Raw genomic sequence first — 26,223 nt, forward strand, 5'->3', positions numbered from 1 at the left:
CTGCATGAAAAGCCACACATTAGCACAGCAGTGCACACAGTGTGGTCCCTGTCCTACGAGCCTCTTGCCCACGTGGCTGTTGTGTGAGCAGTCTCCACAGGCACATCCTGCCTAGTGTGACACACCAGCTATGCTTGGGCTTGCCCGCTCTCAGGGGACGTCTGAGTCAGGTCACTTCCAGCTCAGGGATCTCTGTGTGGTGGTTTAAACATGCCCAAAGATGATTTTTTTAGATTTGCACTAGTAGGTGTATTTGTGTCTGTCTTAATGTACAGCAGCTTGGATTTCTTTTTAACTGCATTAGTGTTAAGATGTGCTTTTGTGAGAGATGCAGATGGTACATGAGTCATATCTACTAGGAATAAATCACATACAAATTCAAATTTGAAAGCCCTCTAGAAATATGAGAAGTTTGATGACATGATGAAAGGAAAGTAACAAAGAATCAATGCTAAGGCATAGTAAACTTGATTTCCATGGATGTACCACAGTTGCTTCAAGTTATGTTAGTATCAAAGTATCACTATTAAAAGTTTCATCAGTTTTGACATCATCTAATAATTCAGTTGCCTTTTAATTTCAGATGTTGATGAATGCCTTAAAGACAGCAATGTTTGCCTAAGAGGAAGCTGCATAAATACCGAAGGGTCTTACAAATGCACTTGTCCGGATGGTTTCCAGCAGATAGCGAATAGGGGATGTCAAGGTATGAAATAGGTGTAAAAAAATACCTGGATCATTATTATAAATGTGCAAGTTTGTAAGTATAACTTGTGATAGTCACAGAACATATTAAGGAAGAGAAACTCGTTTATCATTTGTGGTACTTTCTTACTCTTCTCATTTTCTATTCTCATTCATTCTGTTCTCTCTGTAAATACATGCTGAGAAATTATTTCAAGAGGCTGAAGTCTCAGCCTTCATAACTTGAAAGAGAATCTATGTTAGAACTAACAGAGATACAGCACTGCTCTTCTCCCAAATCCTGGAAAATTTATTTTGACAGAACATTCTATGTGTTGTGAATCAGAGATGAAACAAGAGCAGCATTGTTAGCATCAAATCACATTAGATATCACCCCTAAAACACTTGCAGGGCTTTGTGGAAGATGGGTGGGAAGGAAGAGAATGTGTTATCTGAGACTGAGTCAGCATTGCCAAACCCAGAAAAACACTTCCCAGGTTTTCGTTCTGAATGATCCCATCTTCATGTTGTTGCAACACCCAGACATGCCTCATCACTCCCTTTTGCTCTCCATTTTTATGAGACAGAAACCATGGTATTAGAACTGGAAAGTGATAGCATGTTCATGTTCTAAATGGCGGAAGGACCAGAACACTGGACTTTGCTTTGGCTGCTCTCTTGTGCACAGTTTAGACTTGAGCTGAGAAACTATTCCAGCTGATCCACATTGAAGATCTTTTGCAGCAAACAGTAAATTCACTGTAAAAGTTCTGAGTATTCTGTGTGACTGCTTTCTAATTCAAGAAAATGTTGCATTCAGCATACAGAAGTGCTGTATTAGACCTTGCTTTAGCAGATAAAAGAGAAGTGATCAAAAGCTAAAATCAATGCCAGCTTTGATACCCTGCTATTCTCTTCACTTTGCCATCTAAAGTAGTAGATATATGCCTCATGTTTTAAATGGATAAACATAACGAAACTGAAAGCACTTATGAGCCAACTAAGGGACAGACAGTACAGACAGAGAGCTATTGAATTAAACTGGCAAATTTATCACAGAGTACAGTGTCTGCAAGTTGAATCTGGACTAGACTACAAGTTAGGGATATGCATTTTGGTAAGGAGAAAGTTGAAAAGAGTCCAAAACATGAGAAACTGCAGTTTGCTCTTTCAGACATATTATACTCTATTTCCCCAACACTGGTAATTTTGTTTTCCTGTCTTTTAATACATCATTCTACCTTGTATAATCAGCTGGTTCGGTTTCCAGTATTTTTCTGGCAGTTTTAAGACAGCTAATTCTTGAGTACAGTATGAGAATGTACAATACTGTCCTTGTCATTGCTGATCTCCCACCATTCCCAACTTTCAGAGGGCTTCAGGAAGTAGTTGATGGTTTGCATTTGCTATGAATTCAGAGAAAGCATTACACATGTAGGTGTTGTGTTAAGCACAGTGCACTGACTTTTCCTTAGGCACTTCATGCAGATACAAAGTCCCCAAGCTGCCTGCCTCTTTTCTTTCCTCCTATGGCCATGATTTCAGGACACTGGTTGGAAGGTTTACACACAGGCTAGAATCGGTTTGTATCTAAAGAAAATTATATAATGGATGTCATGGTCTTGAGATGATGATATTGAAATCATAATTTCTCTAGAATATCAAAATTGCTGTCTACTTTGATATATTCTGGGTGGCTATAAGCAACAAAAGGTACAGTTAAAAATGAGAAATTCTGGTGTTGGGATAATGGATGAGTGAGCCTATGGGTAAGTTTTGTTTGTAAATTTGTGTTTGATCTCAGCATGGTACTGAATGCTTCTTAATAGATTTTTGTAAAGCAAAATACAAAAGTGCAATTACAATGTTGTAGTACCTTAATGAAAGAATGCAGTCCTTAAGTTCTGAGGGCAGATTTGGTTGCTAACATGAGACATCAATCAAAAGGAAATATTTGTTTTTCAAATTCACAAGTTTGAAAAATGCTTTCTAAGTTTAAAATAGAACCCAACAAAACAGACAGTGATGACAAGCTCTTACACAGCAACCTCATGGGATCATTCCCACTCCCCACCAGCAAAAAAAGAGAGCATTTGTCTTTAAATTACAAAAAAATCAACCTTCTGGGAAGGATGCAGCTCTGAACCTGCTAGTAACATGTGGAGTCAGATGCCCAAGTTGACCAGTGTGCAGCAGTGAAAAAGCAGTGAGATGGAGCTGTCTGAGAATTCCTCTAACACAGAAGAAATGTTGGCTAGGATGGCACTTATGCTGATATCTCACAAATCACTCTCTGCTCATCCTTGTCACAGAGTGATGTAGCAAGAGTATGATGCAGCAGAACATAATGACATCTTTAGAGAGTTTAAGAATGATCCCAGGAGATTTGGTGACTCTGGAAGATGAGCTCGTTCACACAGCTATTTACATAGCCAGTGGAAATAAAAGCCGCTTTTAATATTAATTGAACTAAGGCTTGGTATTAAGGCTGTGATGATTTGCAAAGCTCTTAATGTGTCTGTGCTTTCAGATATCAATGAATGTGAGAGATCTGACCTCTGTTCACCACACGGAGAGTGTCTAAACACGGATGGTTCCTACCAGTGCATATGTGAGCGGGGCTTTTCTGTGTCTGCAGATGGCCGAATGTGCGAAGGTGAGACAAGTTATAATAACCCATTCCCATTGATTTGCTGCTATTAGGAGGGTGAGAAAAGTAGTCAGTCAGTCACTACTAATTCTAAAATCTGCCACTTAAGGGCCTATATTTTTTTTCTCATAAATAGATGATGTCCAAAGTGTGTTTGGAACTCAAGCTCCTGATAAGTTTCTGTGAGTAAGATACACACGAGTATTTAGGATTATCTAATTTGAAGCTTAAGTGCATTATCAGCAAGCCTGGGGTGCCTGAATGTTCTCATTGCTGTGTGGAAGACAACAGAGCTTTGCATGTCCAAACTTTTTTGAAAAACAGAATGGTAACTCCAGTGAGAAGTTGTAGTGAAATGCAGTATTTTTATTACAGCACTTCAGGCATTTTGAAATTACAGAAATGGAGTAAATAGCAGTAATCAGATCTTTACAGCAACATCAAGCAGGAGCCTGGAATTTAGGGTAACTAGGTTTTTTATGTTACTATATCATGAGAGTATATCCTGTTGCTAATGGTGTACACATGTTTGCTAGTGATGCTGCTCTCCTGCACTGAATTTTAAACAGGACACTTGTGCTCAATGAGACCAAGAAGGTATGCAGCTTTGTGTAGTCAGTGATGCTGATAGAAAATAAACACTCCCCTAACTGCATTAAGAATGGCTGTTCTTATGGTTGAGAGGAGTGTTCAAGATAAGAAGGCTTGTGTGAAAAGTACAGAAGGGGAAAAAATTAAATGGTAGTATTTCAGCAGGGTGCATGCTGAGGAGAAGCACAGAGCAGATGATAGCTCGGTGTTAGAATCTATGGATAGTGGATCTCAAGCATCCAAGAAGTAAGCAACTGTTCTCTCTCCCAAATTATAGGCCAGTAAATCCATATGTGATTGGTTACAGGCCAGCTCTTCTCATAGTTCTCTTAGGATAGTGAAAACATTTGTCCTTTGGCGGATGAGGTCAGAGACTCAAGACTGAAACTTGTCTCTGACTGTTCCATTTACTCTCCCTGCTTATACCAGAGAAAAACCAGCATTACAGCTTTATTATTCAAGCTGGCATATAACCTGCCATGTATTTAGTAATGTGATCTCTCATGAAATGAAAGGCACTGCTGGCAGGAGCACTGTTATGCTGATGTAAGGGAATAAGTGCTGTACATTTAGATATAGCATAACATCAAGCACACCATTTTTGTTTTAATTATTGTTGATAACTATAAAACATTCTGGAGTGTTTTTTAGTACTTTTTTCTCTCTATAAACATTTACTTCATTTGTAACCATGGTGTAAGTTGATAGACACATTCTCTTACTGCCAAGACAAAAGCCTGGTCAAGTGGGCTAGAGAGAGCAAATCTGAATAACTCCATGATTGATGGAGGAGGCGACATTTTATGATTTGAAGTAATGGGGATAATTCCAAAGCATGTTCATGGACTCTTTCATCAGCATGTATACATTTCACCCAGTGTTCAGGAAGGATATGGCTACATATCTTCAATTTCTCTGCAAGAAAAGTAGTAGCAGGTGTTTTGCCTCACTGTTGAGCCTAGCTATAAAAAAAAAAAAAAAAGTGGCCAGAGAAGAATGCAGCCATCTCTTTGTAGAAACCAAACACTTTATTTCAAATCAAAGCTAGAAGAACACTTATCAACCTTGTGAATTCAAACTCCCAGAAATTAAAAAAAGCAGAATCAAAAAGGAACACAACTTCAAAAAAAAAATTCCAAAGTCATTGGCATCCAATGTTAGGAGATGTACCAGAGTGTCTGCATCTCTGACAGTTAATAAAGTAGCACAGTTTCCAGGGAAGGGTTGCTATCATATATGATGAAGTAATACAAAGTTAATCTCCATTAGAACAAAAAAGCCAAACTTACTAAATAGAAAAAGATGAAGTCACAAGATCTTATTTCCAGGATTGTGACTAGTTTTGGAACTTTTTAATGAAGAATAAAACAAGTACAAAACCAGTTGAGCATGCTTCACAAGTAATTGGTGTTGTGTATGGAATACAGATCAGACTTTATATTCAGCACTTGGAAAGTATTTTAATAACTTGGCGAAGCAAGGGTACTTCTAGTCTCTGAAGCAGCAGCACTCCTTTTCCACCACAATTAGTTTCTCCATTCTGTCATTTTAATAAAAACAACTCCAGAGTTTTGAAAAAACTTATTTTAACGGAGCACTGATGGCATCAGTGTTAATATTTGTAGTGGTGTTAGTTTCATGCTAAAAGGCAAGATAAAACAAAAGGAATGTGTGACATTCCAGGTGCTGAGAAAGGATGTGCCTTCCAGCCGCAGGAGCTACTGTTCTTTACACTAAGTGCCTCTGTGAATTTTCTTCTAGTTAAGTGAGTGAGAATAACTGTTTATACCGTCAGAGGAAGAACCTGAGAAAATTTTCCTGGGTTCACACACCTCTCTGTACCTGGGGAGCAGGTTTTCTGCATCTCTAGACATTTTGTTATGAGTTTGACTTGGTTTTTTTTTAAAGTTTGAAACAACAGCATAAAACATTTAAGAACCTCATGTGATTCAGTTCTGGTATGGAGTTTTTGTGGCCATCGGCCAAAGTAAACTGAACAGCTGTGGAAACTGTGTCTTCTTCCAAGGTGTAGACAAACTTTTGTTGCAGCAGTGACATTCCACTGCAGCCTTGCCCCAGGCTCAGCAGTTTGACTGTGCCAGGCTCTGTGAACGGAAGGCTCTCAGAGTGCTCATTAGTTCCTTGTTGAGCTTTCTGGGGTTCATGTAAAGATGATGTTTTACCCAGCTGGCTGCTAATCAACTATGTTGGCAAAACCTCAAGTTCTCTGATGCTTAAGTCAATACCCTGCCTCAAGCACCTCTTCTGTCTCCATGTCCCATCCCATATGTCTCTCACTGGCTCCTATCTGCTGCAACAGGCAGTCCCAAAAAAATTACACATCCCGCCAGAGCTATCCAACCTCTGCTTCTTCCTTTTATGTATGCATGTTATGGGTAGCCCTGGAAGTTTCAGAATCAGAGCTCTGCTTCCCTAATGACTTTACAGACCTATCCTAGGAACCAGTTCCTCTTCCAGACATTTTGCGTTGTAAATAGATTTCAGTGAGATTTAAGTTATCATGCTTGAGGTTGAGGTTGCCTTCATCTTGTTCAGGTTGTCAGAAAACAGGAACACAGTGTTGAACTGCACGGGAGTGTGCATGAGTGCACATGTTTTGCCTTTTGATTAAAGCAGGCAGCACTGATTCATGGATTCTAAAACAGGCTGAATTACAGAGAACTGCTTTAGTCACTCTATAGACATAGGATATATTAGTTTCATATTTAGTTTTTTCCCCCTGACTTTGTTTCTATGTAGCAAGAGAACTGCTGATTACAAGCATCACTCTTTACGGGGTGATTAAAGAAACAAATGTCCTTTCCGGCTATAAAAAAGAGTCCTTTGAGTGAACTGTCTAGACAAGGAAAAATATTTGGTGCTTGGACCTTCTCTGCAATATCCCATGCACTGAAAGATGTTCAGACTGTACTTCTTAGAAACAAAACTGTCTTCTGTAGCTGTGTTATACACTGAATTAGGACACTTGCTGAAATCACAGGTTTTGTTTCTGCAGCTTTTTAGTCAATGACCTTGTTTTACCTATGAAGAGCTAGCTGCATGAACCATTCCCCTGTTTCCTTTAACATTTAGGTTTTAAGCAAGAGAAGTTGTGTTATTTGGGTAATTCTAAAATCTCCAGTTGTAGTTTCTTCTGTGTAGGTTTTTAACAAAGTCACTGTCCTGTGGCTCAGGAACTTTTTGTTATTTAACCATAGCTGTTCACTGAAAACACAAGCACTGTGTGTTTTTGTCTGTTGTCTGAAATTCCTGCCTGTCAGTCCACCATTGTTTACTCATTTTTAATTCATTTTCTTAACAGAGTTTTCTGATTAAGAGACAGAGTATTCAGTTGTTTTATTAGATATGTGAAACTCTGCTGATCACATGAGACTATTAATATCAGTTATGTTATGCAGAGACAGTGCATAGCAGCAAAAAGGAGGGACCAGGAAAACACCACTGTAAAGACTTTTTATTGTCTTCCTCCTGGTAACTCCGTATGCATCTTTCTATAATTCTGTCACTTGAGTGGGGACTCAAAAATGAAAAGGTATAAAAGGTAGTTCTTGACCTCTGACAGTCTTTAATACAGATAAGTTGCTTATTCACATTCTTGAATTAATTCTGCTAGGAAAGGTTTGTGGTAGGTTTCAATTAGTTCAACATCCAGAAACCATCCAAATTTTCATATTCAATTCCTTGAGAATAAGCATACTGGCTATTGTATTCTTTGCCAAATACAATAGCCCTTTCTAACATAAATTCCTTGAGTATTTTTCCTTTGTTTAATAAATCAAGATGTAAAGACTATTAAAATCTTTACTGCAAAACTTACAAACCAAATAAATTTTTCTGCCAGTTCCATCTGCCAGTACTTTCTTTATAATTGTCAATTATACTCATATATGTCCCCTAGATTTTGGTGTATGTAGTACATACAGTTTTTGCATGCATTTCATATGTAGGCTGAAGATTGTTAACTGGTCAGTTCAGTAGAAGTGAATTTTCCATCACTTAAACATCCTAGAGTGAAATGACATGTCTTTCTGAGAAAAATGTTAAAATTTCACCGTTTATTCCATTGGTACAGAAATTGCCAGAGACAGGTTTTTAGCCTTTTAAAAGGTTCTAGATAGACTCTTCTGGCCTTAAAAGTCTACATGCGATTCCAAACCTGTTTAGAACCCACCACAGCACACAGGAAAAGCTGGTTTTCAAGACCCCAAAAATACCTCTCCCTGAGGCATGCAGAGCTTGTGTGAATGAATTTGAGCACTTGGGGAAAAAGAGGGCAGCAGAAGAGGTAACAAGTGTGGATGGTAATGACATGCTGCTCAAATTTTGGTAGCTTGGTCGGCTGTGACCACGTGGTTCAAAGACCAAGAGTTCCCTTTCAGCTGAGCATAAAACACCATTTAAAAGCAAAAAAGTCCTTGCTTGGTGAGCACTGTCAGGATAGGAATGCAGTGCATCTTTGCTGACTTCTGAAGTTTTTTGTTTGACACAGCTGTGAAGAGCTGGAGGAGTAGGCAGGACTACCTTTGAGCCCTACTCTGTTCTTGAAGGAAGACACCAAACAGCAGTGCTGCTCACCTGTTCAGAGAAGCCTTCTCTGTGGCACTGCAGGATTCAGTCTCAGCAGTTCTTTAGTTCAGGGAGTGCCAAAGGCCTTCACTGGAGGTAGAATGATGGTAAGCTCCATCATATGAAGGGCTACCAAAATGTGCAGAATTAATGATAGTAACAAGTACTCAGATAAATCAAGAGCAAATCACTTTATTCCCCATTTAAAATGTAATTATCCCTTGAGAAAATGTGCAGAAGGAAAGCAGACAGCAGCCTTACTTAACATCATAATGTTTTTTAGGAAAGAAGTACAGCAATAATTTCTCTGCTTCAGACTGCAGAGAAATTTAGAAGGCAGAAAGTACTAATCCTAGCATCCTGGCAGGTTCACAGTTTCAGCTAATGGTCTTCCTCCTGAAAAGCACCCCATGACATCTTTAATGACCACATATGGCCATGGCTTTGGGTTTAGGTCTTACTTTGAGTGGAGATAAAAGAATGCATTCCTAGCACTTGTTATACACTTACAGAAATAAACCGCAATCTGCCACAAGCAGCTCTGCTTCTTTATAATTCGAGGGGCAGCTGAGTCAAAGAACAGACTTACACATGCCGGTGACTTACTTATAAGGCCAGCAAAACAAAACTGGAACTACAAATGAAAAGGCCAGTGCAGAAAACATTGCAGCATTGGAATTATTTTGTGTACCTGAGTAAGATGACTTGTATGTGTAGATGTACAGGATTGAAGACAAAAGGCTCAGTCCACAGATATTTACCACTTACACTATGGAATTGTGATCTGTGCTGAGAGCCAGAATGATCTGTGCATCACTTCTGCACAAGGGGATGTAGCCATAACCTTGAACTCTTTTTGTAGGCACAGTGAGTTCCGTTTCTCTCGTGTTGTTGACTGTATAATACTACACTGGAAGAATCTGTAAGTCAGTCAGAGATTAGTTAAACTATGCCTTAGTCTGTGCTATGTAGCATCATGCTGTGGTTGGCAAGTTTGGTGAAACAAATGGGTGCAGGCAGTTGACCATTGCTGACATATTTACTGAAAAACTAACACTGAAACAATTTCTTAAATTGTTCATGTGCTTACCTTAATTTTTGTCCTTATGTTCCTTCCCAGTATGTTGAGAGACATAGCTGCATCTGTTTGCAGAATGGCCCATCTGTGGGTTTTCTGCACTCTTCATGAATGTCTGCCTTTGGCTGTCACTCAGCCTGTCTGATGTCAAAATTCTTCCTTGCAGATGTGGATGAATGTACAAATGGCACGGTATGTGGCAGTCACGGGTTCTGTGAAAATATGGATGGCTCCTACCGCTGCCTCTGTTACCAAGGCTACCAGGACACACAGGATGGGCAAGGGTGTACAGGTGAGTTCATAGGTGCAAGTAGTCACTGCTGCAAAGTTCAAGTGAGCAAAAACAGCACTCCAACAAACTCATTTCACATTTTTGTTTTCTGTCAGTTTTTATTAAAGTTATGCCACTTACTACTAAAATAGGGTTAAGCTCTTCTTCACTCACTGAACCTTGTGCCAGATGGAAACTTTACTGTGTATCTATTTGATGAAAACCTGTTATTAGGACAAACGAAAGCCAACAGCAAATAAGCCGAGCCACTTATTTTATTTCTTTTAAAAAACCCAAGAAACCTCCCTGTTTCTGCATGTCAAGACCATTCACAAATATAATAGAATGAGTTTAATACTGTAGCCTATTTAAGTGCTACATCTCTTTAGTCTCTTAGCTGAGTAACCAGGACCCTGCACTACCCCCTGCAGGAAATAACTTCTGGAATGTGGTGCAGCCAGGCTGAATTAGATGGCACCTCCCTAGGCATATTGTGTTTAAACAGATTTTAACATTAGCTTCCAGCTCCAGGAAAGACACCCATTGCCATGAAATGATGTGGGATTTTTGTAGATATGTAAATACTGCACATTTCTTTTGTGACTAATAGGTTTCCAGATCTGTTTAATAGTAATGGCTGGAGAACCATCTGAAGCAGCACAAGTTTGTAACATAAAATTAATACCAGATCAAGGAAAGGTATTCATTAAGCAATTTCTTCAAGCCAGACGCAGGATGAAACACATTTACCAGTAACAGAGACCTAAATGGAATACCAAACGGAGAGGAGGAACTAAAAGTTTTACAGAGTGTTTGTATGCATTTTCTAATATATTAAATAGTTTTGTTACAAAATTCTTTATGCCACTTGGCACTTACTTTGCATACCAAGGCGTGTTTTGTCATACAGTGACTTTTCATGGATGAAAACAATTGAAGCAAAGAAAGTAAAAAAAAAGGGAGGGGGAAGGAAAGGATGGTGTGAAACTAAATTTAATTTTGAGTTCCCAGTGAAGTAATTCTGAACCATGAAATAATGCTTTTTTTTCTTTTCTTGTATAAAAATATATAGTATAAAATACTCTTATAAACTTTGAAGCCAGTTTTCAACCAAAAGAATTTTAGGAAAAAGTAAGTTTCTAGTTCCTGACTAGGCAATGTTCCCCAAAAAGACTTATTCCTTGTGACAAGAACCCAGTAAAAACAAAAATCTAAATACATTTTTTAAATGCTGAGCAAACTTTAAGTTAAAATCCATATTTGTATAAAAATATATAAAAATCAACATTTATTCAGAAGACTAGATTTTGATAGGCAACAAATTATTCCTACACTCAATTATAGGAATTTCTGAATTGTGATACAGAAATTACTATTTCTGATACTAATCAGCATGATTTCTGTCTACTAAGGAGATTCTCTCATTAGTAGACAAAGTAGATTTTCAAATGTCAACTTTAGCAACCAAAAAGAAAGTAAAGTAAAGTGATCCTTGTAGTATTTGGTAATCCTTGTTTAAACAACAGACAAGTCTTCTATCAGTCAAAAAAGCATTTCAGGGTAGGCTAGTTAGCAGGTGTATGGAATCCAGGTTAAAAATATGTGGAATTTTTTGGAGAGAGGAATTTTGCAGTGTTCAGTGGGCGTCCCTGGGTGACCTGGGCATAACTTCTGTGGGTCCCAGAGCAGCCTGTGAGTCCATGTATATGATAGACATATGGTAGCAGTGGGGCCAGGGAATTCACTGTTCAGTGGCTGTTTACAAGGAAAATGGTATTTTGGGGAGGAAAATTGATTCTCTTTTTTGTGGTGCAGTCTGAATCACGCCAAAACCTTTTCATTTTGCTCCTTGAATTTAGTGAAAGTTTGATAATAAAGTTAAGAAAACAAATTAAATTACTCTGAATCTTAAATCCCAAGAAGAGAATACACAGAAAAAACAAGTATTTAACAATGAGAAACACCAAAAAACTGTGTTCTGGTCTACAAGCAGCACCTAATCAGCACTTACAGTCTATAAACTGTACTGCAATTTTCAGGGGTCTTTATTTCAAAGGACTTACTACTTGTTTATGAATCCACTTAGGTATTACTGAGTTTTTAATCCTTCCCCAGAGATCACATCTGTAATCTGGCAGACAGTATTGGCACAGATACAGGAGATAAAAGAACAATCAGTAATGGGTCTCAATTGATTTATGTTTCGGATTTTTTCCCCAGATGTGAATGAATGTGAAATGTTGAGTGGAGTATGTGGCGAAGCCCTCTGTGAAAATGTTGATGGTTCTTTCCTGTGTCTGTGCTCTGATGAAAACCAGGAGTATGATCCAATGACCGGACAGTGTCGCTTCCGTACCTCACCAGGTAAAACACCAGCAGATTTTTGCATGCTTGCCATGATTTCAACTGCACACATAACCATTGGAAGGGCAAAGTTGGTTGAAGTATTGGTGTTGCTCTAACTACAACAGGAAAATTTGAAACTTTGTCATTGTCTTGAAAGTATGTGCATGAGAGGAGGTTTTTCTAGGATGGAATATGAATCATTATATCATCCAGTGAATCATTAGTGAAAATACAGCAGAAGCACCTTCAAAATGTTATACATCAACAGACTTGGCAGTAATATTGAGCAATTACCACAGTTAAGAGTAAACAGTCTTGTTTGCTGTACTGTAACAATGAAATGCGATATGGAATCAAGCCTTATGACCTGAATTATTTTGGGTTTTGTTCAAACTTTTACAAACACCCATTAATATGCTTGGACAATGTTTAAGGGAGCATATTATTAAAACCAGAAGTTGTATTTAGTTGTTGTAGATTCACCCCAGATGGCAACCAAGCCCCACGCAGCCACTCACTCACTCCCCCACCAGCAGGACTGGGGAGAGAAATGAAGAGTAAAAGCTGGAAAGCTCATGGGTTGAGATAAAGACAGATTAATAGGGAAAACAAAAGCCACACACACATGCAAAACAAAACAAGGAATTAATTCACTGCTTCCCATGAGCAAGCAGGTGTTCAGCCATCTCCAGGACAGCAGGGCCCCATCATGTGTAACAGTGACTTGGGAAGACAAAAGCCATCACTCCAGACATCCCCCTCCTGCTCCTTCCCCTCATTTTATATACTGAGCATGATGTCATATGGTCTGGAATATCCTTTTGGTCAGTTTGGGTTACCTGTCCTGGGTGTGTCTCCTCCCAGTCTCCCATGCACCCCCAACTTCCTCACCAGCATGACAGAACAAAAAGCAGAAAAGGCCTTGGCTCTGTGTAAGCCCTGCTCAGCAATAACGAAAACATCTCGATGTTATCAACTCTGTGCTCAGCACAAACCAAAACCACAGCCCCATACCAGCCACTGTGAAGAACTCTATACCAGCCAAAATCAGCACAGTAGTGATATCTTGTTATCATTATCTAGAATTAACCTAAATCCTAAGAGAAGGTTGTTGGGAAAGCAAAAACCCAAACCACTAAATTGTTGTTAGTCTACCTCTGTTGTTAATCTACCTCTGTTGTCAGTCACTCTTGAAGTGTCCTTGCCTGGTTTACTCCTGTTTTTCCTACTAGTCCATTGTACTGGATTTGTGAGCTTCTCTTATAGTGTTTTGAGTGTTGAAAATACTACTGGAAATGCACTAACTGAAAATTAGTTTAGAACTCTTAAACCTGCCTCCACATTTCTACACTGATCCAGTTTGGAGAAAGGATCAAGCCCACAATAAGGAAGAACAGAGTACAAGAAATGAAAGTATTTGCTTGCACAGCGTTTTTTACCCTCCAGAATGAAAATCTTGGTATTTTTTTCTTGTTTTGTTCTTACACGGCAGGCTGATCTAGCTTCTGGACAGCCTTAGAGGAACTGGCTGTAGTGCCAAGGTACTGACTTTACAGCTTCCAGGTTGTGGCTATTTTCTCCTATCACTCATGGTCTTGCAGACTTGTAAAGAGGGTTGAAATATCAATGACGTAATTGTCACAAGTATTTAGATCACTGAATGTAGCACTCAGCAGCACTGAAGAAGTTGCCTGTGAAATATCATTAACAGCTGATTGACAAATGTTTCGGGCCTGTGAGGAGGTAGTACTCAGGGGAGTTCAGATAGCTGATAAAAGAAAACCAGAACTAAAAAATTAGCAGAGGACCTGAGCCATGTAAAAAGAACTCACGTCCAAGGGACATTTGAGGACATACCCTAACGTTACTGTGGGGAGGAAGGGGATGAAGACCACAGTGTGACCGATAGTACTGTCAACAGATGGATACTCTGCTGTCAGTACTAACTCCATTATGCTGTCAGCAGTGAGCACAGCTTTGCTGTGATCAGTCTGGAAAGTAACTATTCTCCCTTCCCCTCCAGGCTTCATCAGGCCCTAACAAAAACACATGCTTCACCTTTGTCTCTTCTCTGATAAGATCATCAAGATCTCTTATAGGAGACCAGAAGGACCTAGTGAGACGTACTTTACACCATCTGGTCTTGAACTAGAATAAGGCAAAATGGCAGTACTTGGAACAGGGACCTTACTATTCTCTTTTCTTCCAAAGTAAAAGGGGAAAAGACTGTTGTTAGTTCTCTTAATTATTGCTGTAAAGAATGCTGCAATAGCCACACATTCTCTCTGGATTTGACAAGCCACGTACTCAAGTCAGGCGTGGTGCTTCCAGAGGTCCCGTGGTACATATGGACATCATCTGTCAGCATTAGTTTGCACCATGCCTATGAAAGGCAGAACTTAAAAGCCAGAGAGGAAGAACTTAATCTGTGTTATCCTGTTGCAGATATTGACAGTTCAATCTGGTTTACTCAGCTCTTGTTTATTTCTCATTCTGTATTTTTGTGCACATAAAGAAGTCTTTGTCCACCTTGTACAAAGTGCAAGTAGGTGATGTTTGTTCAAATGTTACTTTAATTTGGGACCTTTGTTCTATGTGGTTAAAAGTTGTTAGATTTGTGGAGTGCTGTGTGTTCACACTTTACTTGCCCTTAGGGCTCTCGAGACTTCCTTTTATTTAGATTCCACTTGCTGGAAATTTGTCTATTGTTAGCTGTGTCTTGAAACAGTCCTCCCAGTGTACGTATCAGGAATTCAAGCCCATATTGTCACTTTCCAGTCAAAAAACCCAAAAAAATGCAAAAAATTGTGCAAGGCTTGATTGTCCCATTCCCCTCTTGTCTGCCCTGCCATTCATAAAATGCAGGAAATGTTTCAGAAAGAAGAAAAGATAAAGGAGGAAAGAACTTTATTCTGTAGGAGATGAAAATCTGCTGTTCCATACATCTTTGTACCTAAGAGAAAAAAAATGCATGCTATCAGTTGAAGTCTTCTCATTCATTCTTTTAGCAAACTATATAAAGCCATTTGTGATTAGTTTCTAGCAAGTGCCAAGCTCGATGCAGTTCAAGTAATAATCTGTGTAATTGTGGTATTAGTTGTTGCATGTTGTAGTATACATTTAAACTACTGATATGGACTAATATACTACTAACATGTCTCATGATGTTGAATCCAGAAGCTATAATAGATAGTGTATATTTGAGGGTTATAACAGGTATGACTTGGGGTGGCATGCCAAAAGTTGAAATGTTTCAATACCAAAGCTTGCAGAGATACAACATCATTGGCATAAGGGAAACCTGGTGCGATGAAACTGTGCCTGGAGTGCCACGTTGGATGGTTACAGGCTCTGCAGGCAAGGCAGGTGGGGCAGGGAGGTGGAGTATGTAATGGAGGGCCTGGGATGTATGGAGCTTACGTTTGGTAATGGTATGGTTGAAAGTCTCTGGGTAAGGATTAAGGGACAAACAACATGGATGTCATCGTGGGAGTCTGCTATAGACCACCTAGCCAGGACAATGACACTGATGAATTGTTCCTTGAGGAACTAATGGAAACCTCCAAATCAACTTCCCTTGTCCTTTGGGGGGACTTCAACTTGCCAGATGTTAACTGGGAACAACAAACAGCCAGCACAAACAGATCCAGAAGATTGCTAAAACACCAGGATGCTAACTTCATGGTACAGGTACTAAGGGAGCCCACTGGGAAAGATGCACTTTTTGATTTGTTGCTTATTAACAAAGAGGGTCTCATGAGTAAGGTGGTGATTGATGGCTGTCTTGGAGACAGAGACCATGAAGCAATCAAGTTTAATATCTGGTGACAAGAGGAAACTGCCAGCCTCCGCTCTTAAGATATGAGGATAGCACACTTCAGGCTTCTCAGGGAGCTAGTTAGCAAGGTCCCCTGAGAAAATGCTTTTGAAGGTGCTGAGGTCCATTCAGTGATGGTTACTTTTTAAGCACCACTTCCTAGGAGCACACGAGCAGGCAAAATCAGTCCCCCCTGCACCTAACCAACCACCAGCACAAAATTTGAGGCTGCCAAGTAACAGTTTATAAATTTGATCCAAAAGGTTCCTTAAGGCTAAAAATTTGGTGCATGAGTACAGATTCTAGATTTCCTAAACATTACAGGCTTTCTAATTGTTAGGACTTAAAAGGAATCTTCATATTTGTATTATTTTTTATATCAATATGTGCATGGTTTTCCAAGATAAATCATGATCTGAATTTCAGTTGTCTATGGACAAAGTCTTAGCTCTAAGTTTTAAATGTGCATCACTTGCACTAATCCCTGAATTGTACATATGCATGTATATGTATATGCATGGTACACACACATTAGGTGTTGTAGCTTGTCACATATGGAGTCAATTGAGAAATCCAAACAAGTACACCCTGACAATAGGCACATACCAATATGTTTTTACTGTATTTTTGAAAATTAGTTTCTGAAAATGTGTTACTCAAGCTGTTTGCTCTGGGTCATCTGAGTCTTTGTTGAGTTTTTAGAAGTCATGAAGTTACAAGGACTATTTTTCATTTTTTAGCCACCAGCTTTCTGATTGTACCTGTGAGTAAGTGGTTTTGGTACACTGATGCAGTATTTAAGATCCCATCAGTTCTTATGTTTTGTTTTTTTCAGATCACAGTTGTTAACAGGACACTACTTAGGCAAATATTTCATTGTATGCTGAAGTCTAAGCATATGCTAACCCACATTATCCACTGAATCTTATATTACTGATGCATGTTTTTGCATCAAACATATGCTGAAGCATATTGTTGGATCAAGGTTATGCTAACATATATAAATCTATTTCTAGTAAATACTTCAGAATCCAATCTAGGAGCAACTACACGGAATTTCTCTCATAGGCTGTTAATAGTTATATCAAAAATGTGGTAATATTATTTTCCTTTACTAGCATGTGTTAGGTAGAGAGATGTTTTACATTTTCTAACAAAAAACAGAGCAATGATACAAAAAATAATTTTCTGTCATATTTTGTCAACATACTTAGTGAAATCACTTTCAAAGCCAGCCTGTTTACTAAATGGTTAATAATCTATGAGAGAGAAATTATAAACTTGTAGACATAGATTGGTCTTGGTTAAAAAAACAAAAAGAGAAAGGTTTGTATCTCATTTGCTTTCCAAACATTTTCATGACGCCTTCTTGACTAACCCTCACTTACAGCTGTGTAAACAACAGCCATTTAAGCTGCTGAACAGATAATGGGAGGAGAAACCAACTTGTATGTAAAATGGGAGTAAACAAGGACATGATGAGACTGTCTCCCCTTCCTCTGATAAACAGCATGAAATGGCCATGCTTTCTCTTCTGATGAAGATTTGGCTTTGATTCAGTTAGATGGCAAATGGCCAAGGAAAGTGTATGAATTGGTGACTGAAGTACTGCTCTCTCACCTTGGAATGGGAGATTTAGTTCAGCTGTGTTTCTGACATGATAGTCTTAATATAGTTCCTATTGGATAGCAACTGATACCACAAAACCACCTCAGCTGATGAAATTCAACACACTATGGAAAATGGTAATTATCAGATGAGGGTTGACCACAGGCTAAACTAACAAAGCTGAAATAAGCACCCAGTTGGGTGTATCCTTTAATGTACAATTTAGTTATATTGGCAAAAATGCAAAGCTTGTAGGTGGCAACATTATACTAAATTTGAATGGAGGTGTCTGCCAGCCCTTCAGCCTCCCAAAACTGAAGTCACTTTTCTGAGGAAAACAGAAATAAATCCAATTGTCTGTGTCTAATTAGAAACCAAAAGAACTGTTACACATGTTCATGCTATTGAAGTGCAGTAGTAGGCAATCCATACTGGCATTTTTAAATCTGCTTTTCTCCAAACGGATCTAATATTTGTATGCCCAGTAAAGTTGCCTTGCTCCATCTGCTTTGGGGAACGTGGGTGGGCAGTGATAGTAGGATTGAAGTAGCAAGAGCTGGAGTTCATTTAATTCCTTTAGCATTTGTTGGACATCAGTATCTTCTAGTTCCCACCTCACAAACACTTTTTAAGTGGGATCTTAGAACCATTGTTTAGGTTGCAGAAGATCATCTAGACCAACCCTTAACCCAGCACTGCCATTTTCACCACTAAACCGTGTCTTCAAGTGCCACATCGACACATTTTTTGAACATTTTCAAGGACGGTGACCTGAGCACTTTTCCTGGGCAGCCCGTTCCAATGCTTGACCACCCTTTCTGTGAAGAAATTTCTCCTGCTATCCAATCTAAACCTTCTCTGGAGCAACTTGAGGCCATTTCCTCTCATCCTTTCACTTGAGACATGGCAGAAAAGGCCATCCCTCACCTCACTACAGTGTTTCAGGCAGTTGTAGAGTGTTAAGGCCTCCCCTGAGCCTCCTTTTTCCAGATTTAACACCCCCAGCTCCCTCAGCCACTTCTCACAAGACTTGTGCTCTAGAACCCCCCCAGCTCCATTGCCCTTCTCTGGGCTTGCTCCTGCACCTCAATGTCCTTCTTGTACTGAAAGACCTAAAACTGAGCACGGGATTTGAGGAGCAGCCTGACCAGTGCCAAGAAGGGGTATCCCTGCCCTGGTCCTGCTGGCCACACTGTTGCTGATACAGGCCAGGATGTCACTGGCCTTCTTGGCCCCGAGCACATGCTGGATCATGTTCAGCCGGCCATCAACCAGCACCCCCGGGTTCTTTTCCTCTGGGCAGCTTTCCAGCCACTCTGCCCCCAGCCTGTAGCACTGCCTGGGGTTGTTGTTGCCCAAGTGCAGGACCCAGAATTTTGCCTTCTTGAACCTCATACAACTGGCCTCAGCCCATCAATCCAGCCTGTCCAGATCCCTCTGCACTCCAGCAGATCAACGTTTCCACCCAACTTGGTGACCTACTGCAAAGTGACTGCAGGTGCCCTCGATGCCCCTTGATAAACATATTAAACAGGACCAGTCCCAATACAGAGCCCAGGGGAACATCAGTGGTGACTGCTGCCAGCTGGATTTAAATCCATTCACTACCACTCTGTGGGCCTGGCCATCCAGCCTGGTTTTTACCTGGATCCTCCTTCCTGTTATATATAGATGCGTTTGTGTATATATATATATACATATATATATATATATGTGCTTTCTTATATTTGCTTATCTCCCACGAACTGGGACCTCCCTAGTTAGACAGTATTGCAGTGAATGATGGAAAGTGCCTTGGTGAGTATTTCTGCCAGCTCCCTTAGTACTTCAGGTGGATCCCATCCAGCCCCATAGACCTGTGAGTGTCTACATGGCACAGCAGGTCACTAACCGTTTCTTCCTGGACTGTGGGGCTTCGTTTTGCTTCCCATCTCTGTCTTCCAGTTCAAGGGCTAGGTACCCTGAGGATAACTTGTCTCGCTAATAAGGACTGAGGCCAAATAGGCATTAAGTACCTGAGTCTTTTCCTTATTCTTTGTCACTATGTTTTTTCCCTGCATCCAGTAAAGGATGGGGATTCTCCTTAGCTCTCCTTTTGTTGCTCATGTATTTATAAAAACATGTTTTGTTGTCTTTAACAGAAGTAGCTAGATTAAATTCTAGTTGGTCATGAGCTGTTCTAATTTTCTCTCTGCACTACCTCCTGACATTCTCATAGTCCTCCTTGCCTTTTGTTTCAATGGTGATTCTTTTTTTTCCCAAGTTCCAGCCAAAGCAGTCTGTTCAGGCAGGCTGGTTATCTTCCCTCGTGCCTCATCTTTCAGCACATAGGGGTGGCTTGCCTTTGCACATTTAAGATTTTCTTCTTAAAGTTCATCCAGCCATTCTGGGCTCTTTTGCCCTTCAGGACTGCTGCCTTAGGGAGTCTCTCAACCAGTCACCTAAAGAGGTGAAAGTCTGCCCTCTTGGCAGATCTACTGGCACCCCTCCTTACTTTTGAAGATTCGCAATCACTATAATTTTCTAATAGCTTTGCCCAAGACATCCTCTGACCATCACATCACTCACCAGCCCTTCTCTGTTCACAAACAGCAAGTCTGGTGGGGCACCTCCCCTGGTGGCTTCCTCACCAGGTATGTCAGGAAGTTCTCTTCACACACTCCACAAATCTCCTAGACTGCTTCCCCTCTGCTGTCTTGTATTTCTAGCAGACGTCTGATATGCTGAAGTCTGCCAGAACAATAAGGGCCAGGGATTGCAAGACTTGTCCCAACTGCTTCCAGAATATTTCATCTGCCTCTCCATCCTGGCTGGGTGCTCTATAACAGACTCCCACCAGGATACCTGCCTTGTTGGCCGTGCTCCTGATTCTTACCCATAAGCACTCAACCCTATTGTCATCATTGTTCATCTCCAGACAGTTGAGACCCTTCCTCACACACAGGGCTACTCCACCGCCTGTCTTCCGTTGCCTATCCCTTCCCAAGAGTTTAGAACCATCCTTTGCAGTGCTCCAGCTGTGCAAGTCATCCCACCGTTTCTCTGTGGTAGCAACTCAGTTACAGTTTTCCTACTGCACCATGAAACCAACATTTGCTGCAGTAGCATCTTGAAATGCACTGTCACTCTATAAAATAGAGGGTCTGGTTCCTGCTTCAATAGCTGTATTTCTTAAGAAATGTCTCGAGGCTGGCTTATTGTACAAGAGCCTGGACAGAAATTAATGAAATCTCGAAGAATGAAAAATCAGCCAACATGCAATAATTTTAACAGGTTTCTTGTGAGTTAAACATTTGTTAAGTACCAAGCATAAAGAATTTCTCTAGATAAAAATGAAGTTAACTAGTTGCCTCAAGATTTATCTATCTCAAGTTCCTTAATAAAGTTTTGGGTTTGATTAATAAATGTGGGCGCATGTAGATTCGGAACTTGGTTGCTTTACTGATGGCCTGCGAAAAGTTTCCCATATTGGTCAAGTGTGAATAACAATTTTATGTGTTAGTTCGCACTTCGGAGCCCTTGATGATAATTTTTGTGAAGTGAAATGTTACGTACACAGAGTTCTGCGAACACAGAAGCTTTAAATAGCTATTTCTTTTCAAAATCACTTTTTGGTGTACTTTAGGAGTGCCTTGCTTTAGAAAGATCTTTGACTATTAATAGGGTCTTTTACTGGATCTATGGGACAGACTATTTTGCCTCCAGTCCATATAAATATTGTGAGAGGACCCACTCAGTGCTTAAGGCAATAAATTTGCCTTCTTGGCTGGATGCCTATTTTAAAGTAAAACACAGAGTCAGTTAACTTGACATCTGCATTATATTCCTTTGCTTACCATGGAGTCAGTAAGTTACTTTTGCAAAAATCATAAAGGGCATTATATTCAAATATGTAGCATGCTTTTTTACCAGAGAAATAAAAGGGGGCTGTAAATGCTCATTCTTTTGAAAATTGAGTCTTTTCATTTCATGCCTTAGCTCCTTTATCTGAAAAAAGGAGGTTGTAATGTTTGCTTACCTCTGTGAAGAACTTTTGGATTCATATGTGAAGAGCATTGTGTCAATAGCTGGGCATGGCCATTAGATAGCGGAACATGAGAGCAGGTGCTTCATGCATTGCTTGAAAATGATAGAAGTGCAAATTGGAGGAATCCTTTTATGGTCAAGTTGGAGAACAGGTCTGAAAAAGTGAAAGGAAAGTTATCAACTCTCATCATTCATTCTAAATATTCAACCAAATTTGTAGTTAACCATTTTCTTCTCTACTCTTCTGATCTCCTGTAAAAGTGACCAATTTCATGTGTCATCTTGTGTGGTTTATGTTTTCTTTTCTGCCTTAGAATTGCCAGTAGAGGTTGATCAACAGGAAGATGGAAAGAAGGAGTGCTACTACAATCTGAATGATGCTAATTTCTGTGACAACGTGCTTACATCCAATGTAACCAAACAAGAATGCTGCTGTACCTTGGGTGCTGGTTGGGGTGATAACTGTGAAATCTTCCCATGTCCTGTCATTGGAAGTGGTAAGAGGAGGCCTTCTGTCCCTTTGCAAGCTTTTGAAGCATTGTGTTTATGTTAACAGAGTGTGCTTTGCCTTTAGAGAAGGCTTGCCCATTAAATCCCATATTCTGTAGTATTTAGTCATGACTTATCCATAGGAACCCTCCACACAGGAAAGAGTGGTAAGAATAATTCATACCTGGTGTAAATCCATTGGCTTCTGTGCAGTTGCCCTAGGGTTAAAAAGAGCCTGTTACTGAATAGTGTTAGCTCCAACTGATTTTAAGCAAATACGGATTCTCACAAAAGCTTTTTCCAGATGCTATGGTAACATGTTAGATTTTTTCCACAAGCTGGAAAACAAAGGTAACCATGACAACATTTTAAAGTCTGCAGCTATTTTTTGTAACACTATTTCTACAGCACTGCAACTTACTGATATATATTATGACATTAGTTTTACATTTTGCAACTTACTGAACAATTCAGTTAATAATGTTGTCTGTAGACCATTGTTTAACCTCTAAGTATTAAACTAGACAAACATAGCCATGTGATATTTGTCACAAATTTTGAAAATAGTACTTGAAACATAAACATAAATGGCTGAAATTCAGAATCCAGATGGAAAAAATCACATAAGAGAGAACACATGTGAACTTTCTGAGATTAAATGCTAAAGATTACTTTCCACACAAATACATCATCACGTTTAATTCCTGTTTTAACTGTACCTTATAATTGGTGAAACTGAAATGAAATGCATAATGAAAAAGGGGCCTCTCTGCTTGGATAAGTTTGATTTTGTATAGTCTCCAAGACACTTGAAATAATTTCTCTCTGTAATGCACACCATGTTCTCCTGTTGCAGTCAATTAGTGTTTTTCCTGTATGAGGACTGAAGAATGTGGACAGGGGTTTGTATCTCAGTCGGGGTATGCCTAGATTACAGCTTGCAGCATAGCTCAGAGAGGCCCATGCTAGCTTTAATTAAGATAATTTGGCTACCGGTATTGTTATAACTGCAGTGCACCATGAAACCTAGTAAGGACTACATTCTCCTGCCAAAGAGCAAGAAAAATTAGTTTGCCTGGAGCTCTGTGATGCTGTGGGCACCCTAGCTAGGTTTGTGAAAGCCAGCTCTGCAAACTGAGAGCAGGGGAAAGTCAGGCTGTGGCATTTAACATCCCCCATTAAGCTAAAGGTGTGTATGACTGCCTGATAGATGCAAATAAGGCAGATATCTCAAAGTACCCTGAAACACATGTAACACTACGTATGTGAATACCTTTTTCTTAACAACATAATTTTTTGTTTTCCCTCTCTCCCAGCTGAATTTACTGATTTGTGTCCTGAAGGAAAAGGTTTCATTCCCTCTGGAGAATCATCTTACGGGCTTCTTGCTCAGAATTACAAAGGTCAGTACTGACATGTATTAAGTTTAATTATTTCAGAAGTTCTGGTAGTTGATTGACTAGAAATGTGAGCCAGGAATGTAAACATACTAATTCAAATTTTATTAGGTGATAAAAACAGTTTGTAGTATGAAACATTACTGAAAAGCATTATTTTACAGATTGTTAAGAATGTCAGTTACACAGTCTCTGTAATATTCTGGTTTAATTTCTGCTGTGAGAATAGGTGCTGAGACCACAAACCACAAATACTCGTTTACGTATGGAATACAATGCCAGTTTAAATTTGTAAATATATGTATGGGGAGTTGGAAGAGAGGAGAGAGTTCTGTTAAACATTTGGCCTCTAAGGGAGAATGAATATAAAAACTGAAGAGAAGTTCAGCAATGATATTTTCATTACAGAACTTCATGGAATAATTACTGGTGGTAGTTCAGTGGTAGTACAGGAATCAGTGTCATAGAAGTTGGAGGATGTTGGTGGGAGGGACCTGGCATCACCAAGAAGGAAAAGTGAGATCAGCAAAATTTCTTTTCAGGTTTCAGAAGTAGCCATCAATATTAATAATTTGTAAGACTGTCAAAAAGCTCATCTTAAAGTCTCTGAGAGTATTTTTGTTTAGGGATTGTTTGAGGGTGTTGTTTATCTTTGCAGATCTAAGATTTCTGTGTATGTTCACAGTGGGGGCTTGGAAGTTGCTGTGTGTACAGCATGTCCAAATGCGTCTCATATAAAATCTGTGTTGTTTTGTGCTACCTCAGGGTAGATAATATCTCTAGCTGCTATAAATACTGAAATGTGGAAATAGTTCATCTGGAAATATCTTCCACAAATCCCTGCCATAGTAAGGCTTTTTCTGTTTTCAGTAAATTTATGTTGTAAAACCTTAGGAATGCCACAAAGGACAAACACTAAATAGATAAATAACTTTTACTAATGTGCTGTTTTCGTAATGTGATCTTTCTCTGTTACACTAACTTCAATGTTACTGTTGCTTTTCTCCACAAGCTTTTGCTTGTAAGAGCAATTCCTGTTTTCGTATTGGAATTATCTGTCAGAAGTGAATAGCCTGCTAGCCTTCCTTGGCTTTGCTTCCAGGCTTTCCCATTTTTCTCCAGACACAAATCCATGTTCCACAAGAAAAAGACAGATGTGTACATGACATTTCTTATTAATCTTTGCATTGTTCTTGCTGCTAAACAGTCAAAATATTTAATGTTTGTAGCCACTAAGTGGCTGGAAGAGTGGCTGTGAAAATAAATTGTTTTCTAGATCTTTCAGTTCTTCTGGAAAAAGGAATTTTTCACCTTTAAAACTACTGTATAGCTGGAAATTACAGCTTTGAGATAAAATCTGTGTTGCCCCAGAATAAATGGGGAGTAAATATATAGAAGACAGTGGATTAAAACAATTGGTATTGAGAGAAGAATGACCTACTTTAAGTTGTGCTTTTTATTGCCATTTTTACTACCAACCTAGCTTTAGCAGACTATTCTAAGTAGGTCTAGCAAATGAAAAGTAGGCTGGAAAAAAGGAAGTGAATAGAATTCCAACAGTAACAAATACATAAATACAAGACTGGGAAAAAATGCGTACAACTGTGAAAAGCTATATATGAGCTGGCATATATCTTCTGTGAAACCTCCCTGAAAACATTTAGCCTCATTTGAAAGTGTGGTAGATTCTCTTTGTCAGCCATCATTACTTCTGTAGTGTTTGCCACCCTGTGTTCGGCAACTGACACAGTTGGTCCTATGTGGGGGAAGGCTGCACTGAAGCTGTGCTTTGAAAAACAAGGCCATGAGCAGTGCAGATAGGAAAACTTCCTGCTGTGCACAGCAGAGTCACCAAACTATGCAAAGAGAAGAGCAGTCACAGAATCCATCCATAAGCGTAGCTGCTTAGTTAGTCTTGTAATCAGGTGGTGTGCTTAAATTAGATCCATGGTGGGAATACCTTTCAGTAAAGCAAATTATGTGGGAAAATACAGGCCATATTGTTCATCTGTTTTGCTTGCAGCCAAGAGCAGTGTGATACCAAAGGAAAGAAAGGGAAACAGCAGATTATTGCAGTCTCTCTGTGCCACGGGACTTAATTCTGACAAGGGGAAGTAACAGTCCACCAAGTCTTCTTTTTCCATTCTGGCTACATTGCCTCTTCCACACCAGTTGTCTGAGGGTTTTGTTTTTTTCCTGTGGATATCTGTGCTCCTGGGACTTTCTGTTTAAACTGAAGTTTGCTTGAACAGAGAAGTGTGTAGGATTTCTTCCATCTTTCTTCTCTATGTGGCATCACAGTAACAATGGTAACACAGCCTTTAATGTTTTCTCCCCAGATGCTGATGAATGTCAACTCTTTGGACAAGAAATCTGTAAAAATGGCTTCTGTTTGAATACACAGCCAGGTTATGAGTGCTACTGCAAACAAGGCACATACTATGACCCTGTTAAGCTCCAGTGCTTTGGTAAGTTTATTTAAAGCGGTCTTGTCACTATAATGGTATGCAGATGGGCAAAAGAAGCAGACTTGTACAGCAGGATTCCCATCAGAACTGTGGCATTCCCAGTAAGGGGAGAAACACTGGGCCTCTGAACTCCTGTAGCAGCTTTGTGAGATGCATTGGGTCATTTCCCTTCCTTCTGCTTGGCTGAGCAGCAATTCTGGATGACATAGC

The 26,223-nt window shown here is 39.6% G+C and overlaps 1 protein-coding gene across 1 annotated transcript in view; it reads left to right on the plus strand.

Annotated features, from left to right (window-relative positions):
- LTBP1 (latent transforming growth factor beta binding protein 1) overlaps nucleotides 1-26,223 on the plus strand; it is a gene marked incomplete at both ends in the record, with an annotated part of 190,569 nt that overhangs the window by 146,123 nt on the left and 18,223 nt on the right. The window contains 7 exons of the mRNA XM_082299245.1: nucleotides 584-706; nucleotides 3,216-3,341; nucleotides 9,758-9,883; nucleotides 12,083-12,226; nucleotides 21,974-22,156; nucleotides 23,465-23,551; nucleotides 25,885-26,013. Of these exons, the coding sequence (XP_082155371.1) occupies nucleotides 584-706; nucleotides 3,216-3,341; nucleotides 9,758-9,883; nucleotides 12,083-12,226; nucleotides 21,974-22,156; nucleotides 23,465-23,551; nucleotides 25,885-26,013 (918 nt within the window). The remainder of the gene's footprint in view (nucleotides 1-583; nucleotides 707-3,215; nucleotides 3,342-9,757; nucleotides 9,884-12,082; nucleotides 12,227-21,973; nucleotides 22,157-23,464; nucleotides 23,552-25,884; nucleotides 26,014-26,223) is intronic.

The sequence above is a fragment of the Coloeus monedula genome, assembly GCF_965178545.1.
Source record: "Coloeus monedula genome assembly, chromosome: 2".
Taxonomy (NCBI): Eukaryota; Metazoa; Chordata; class Aves; order Passeriformes; family Corvidae; genus Coloeus; species Coloeus monedula.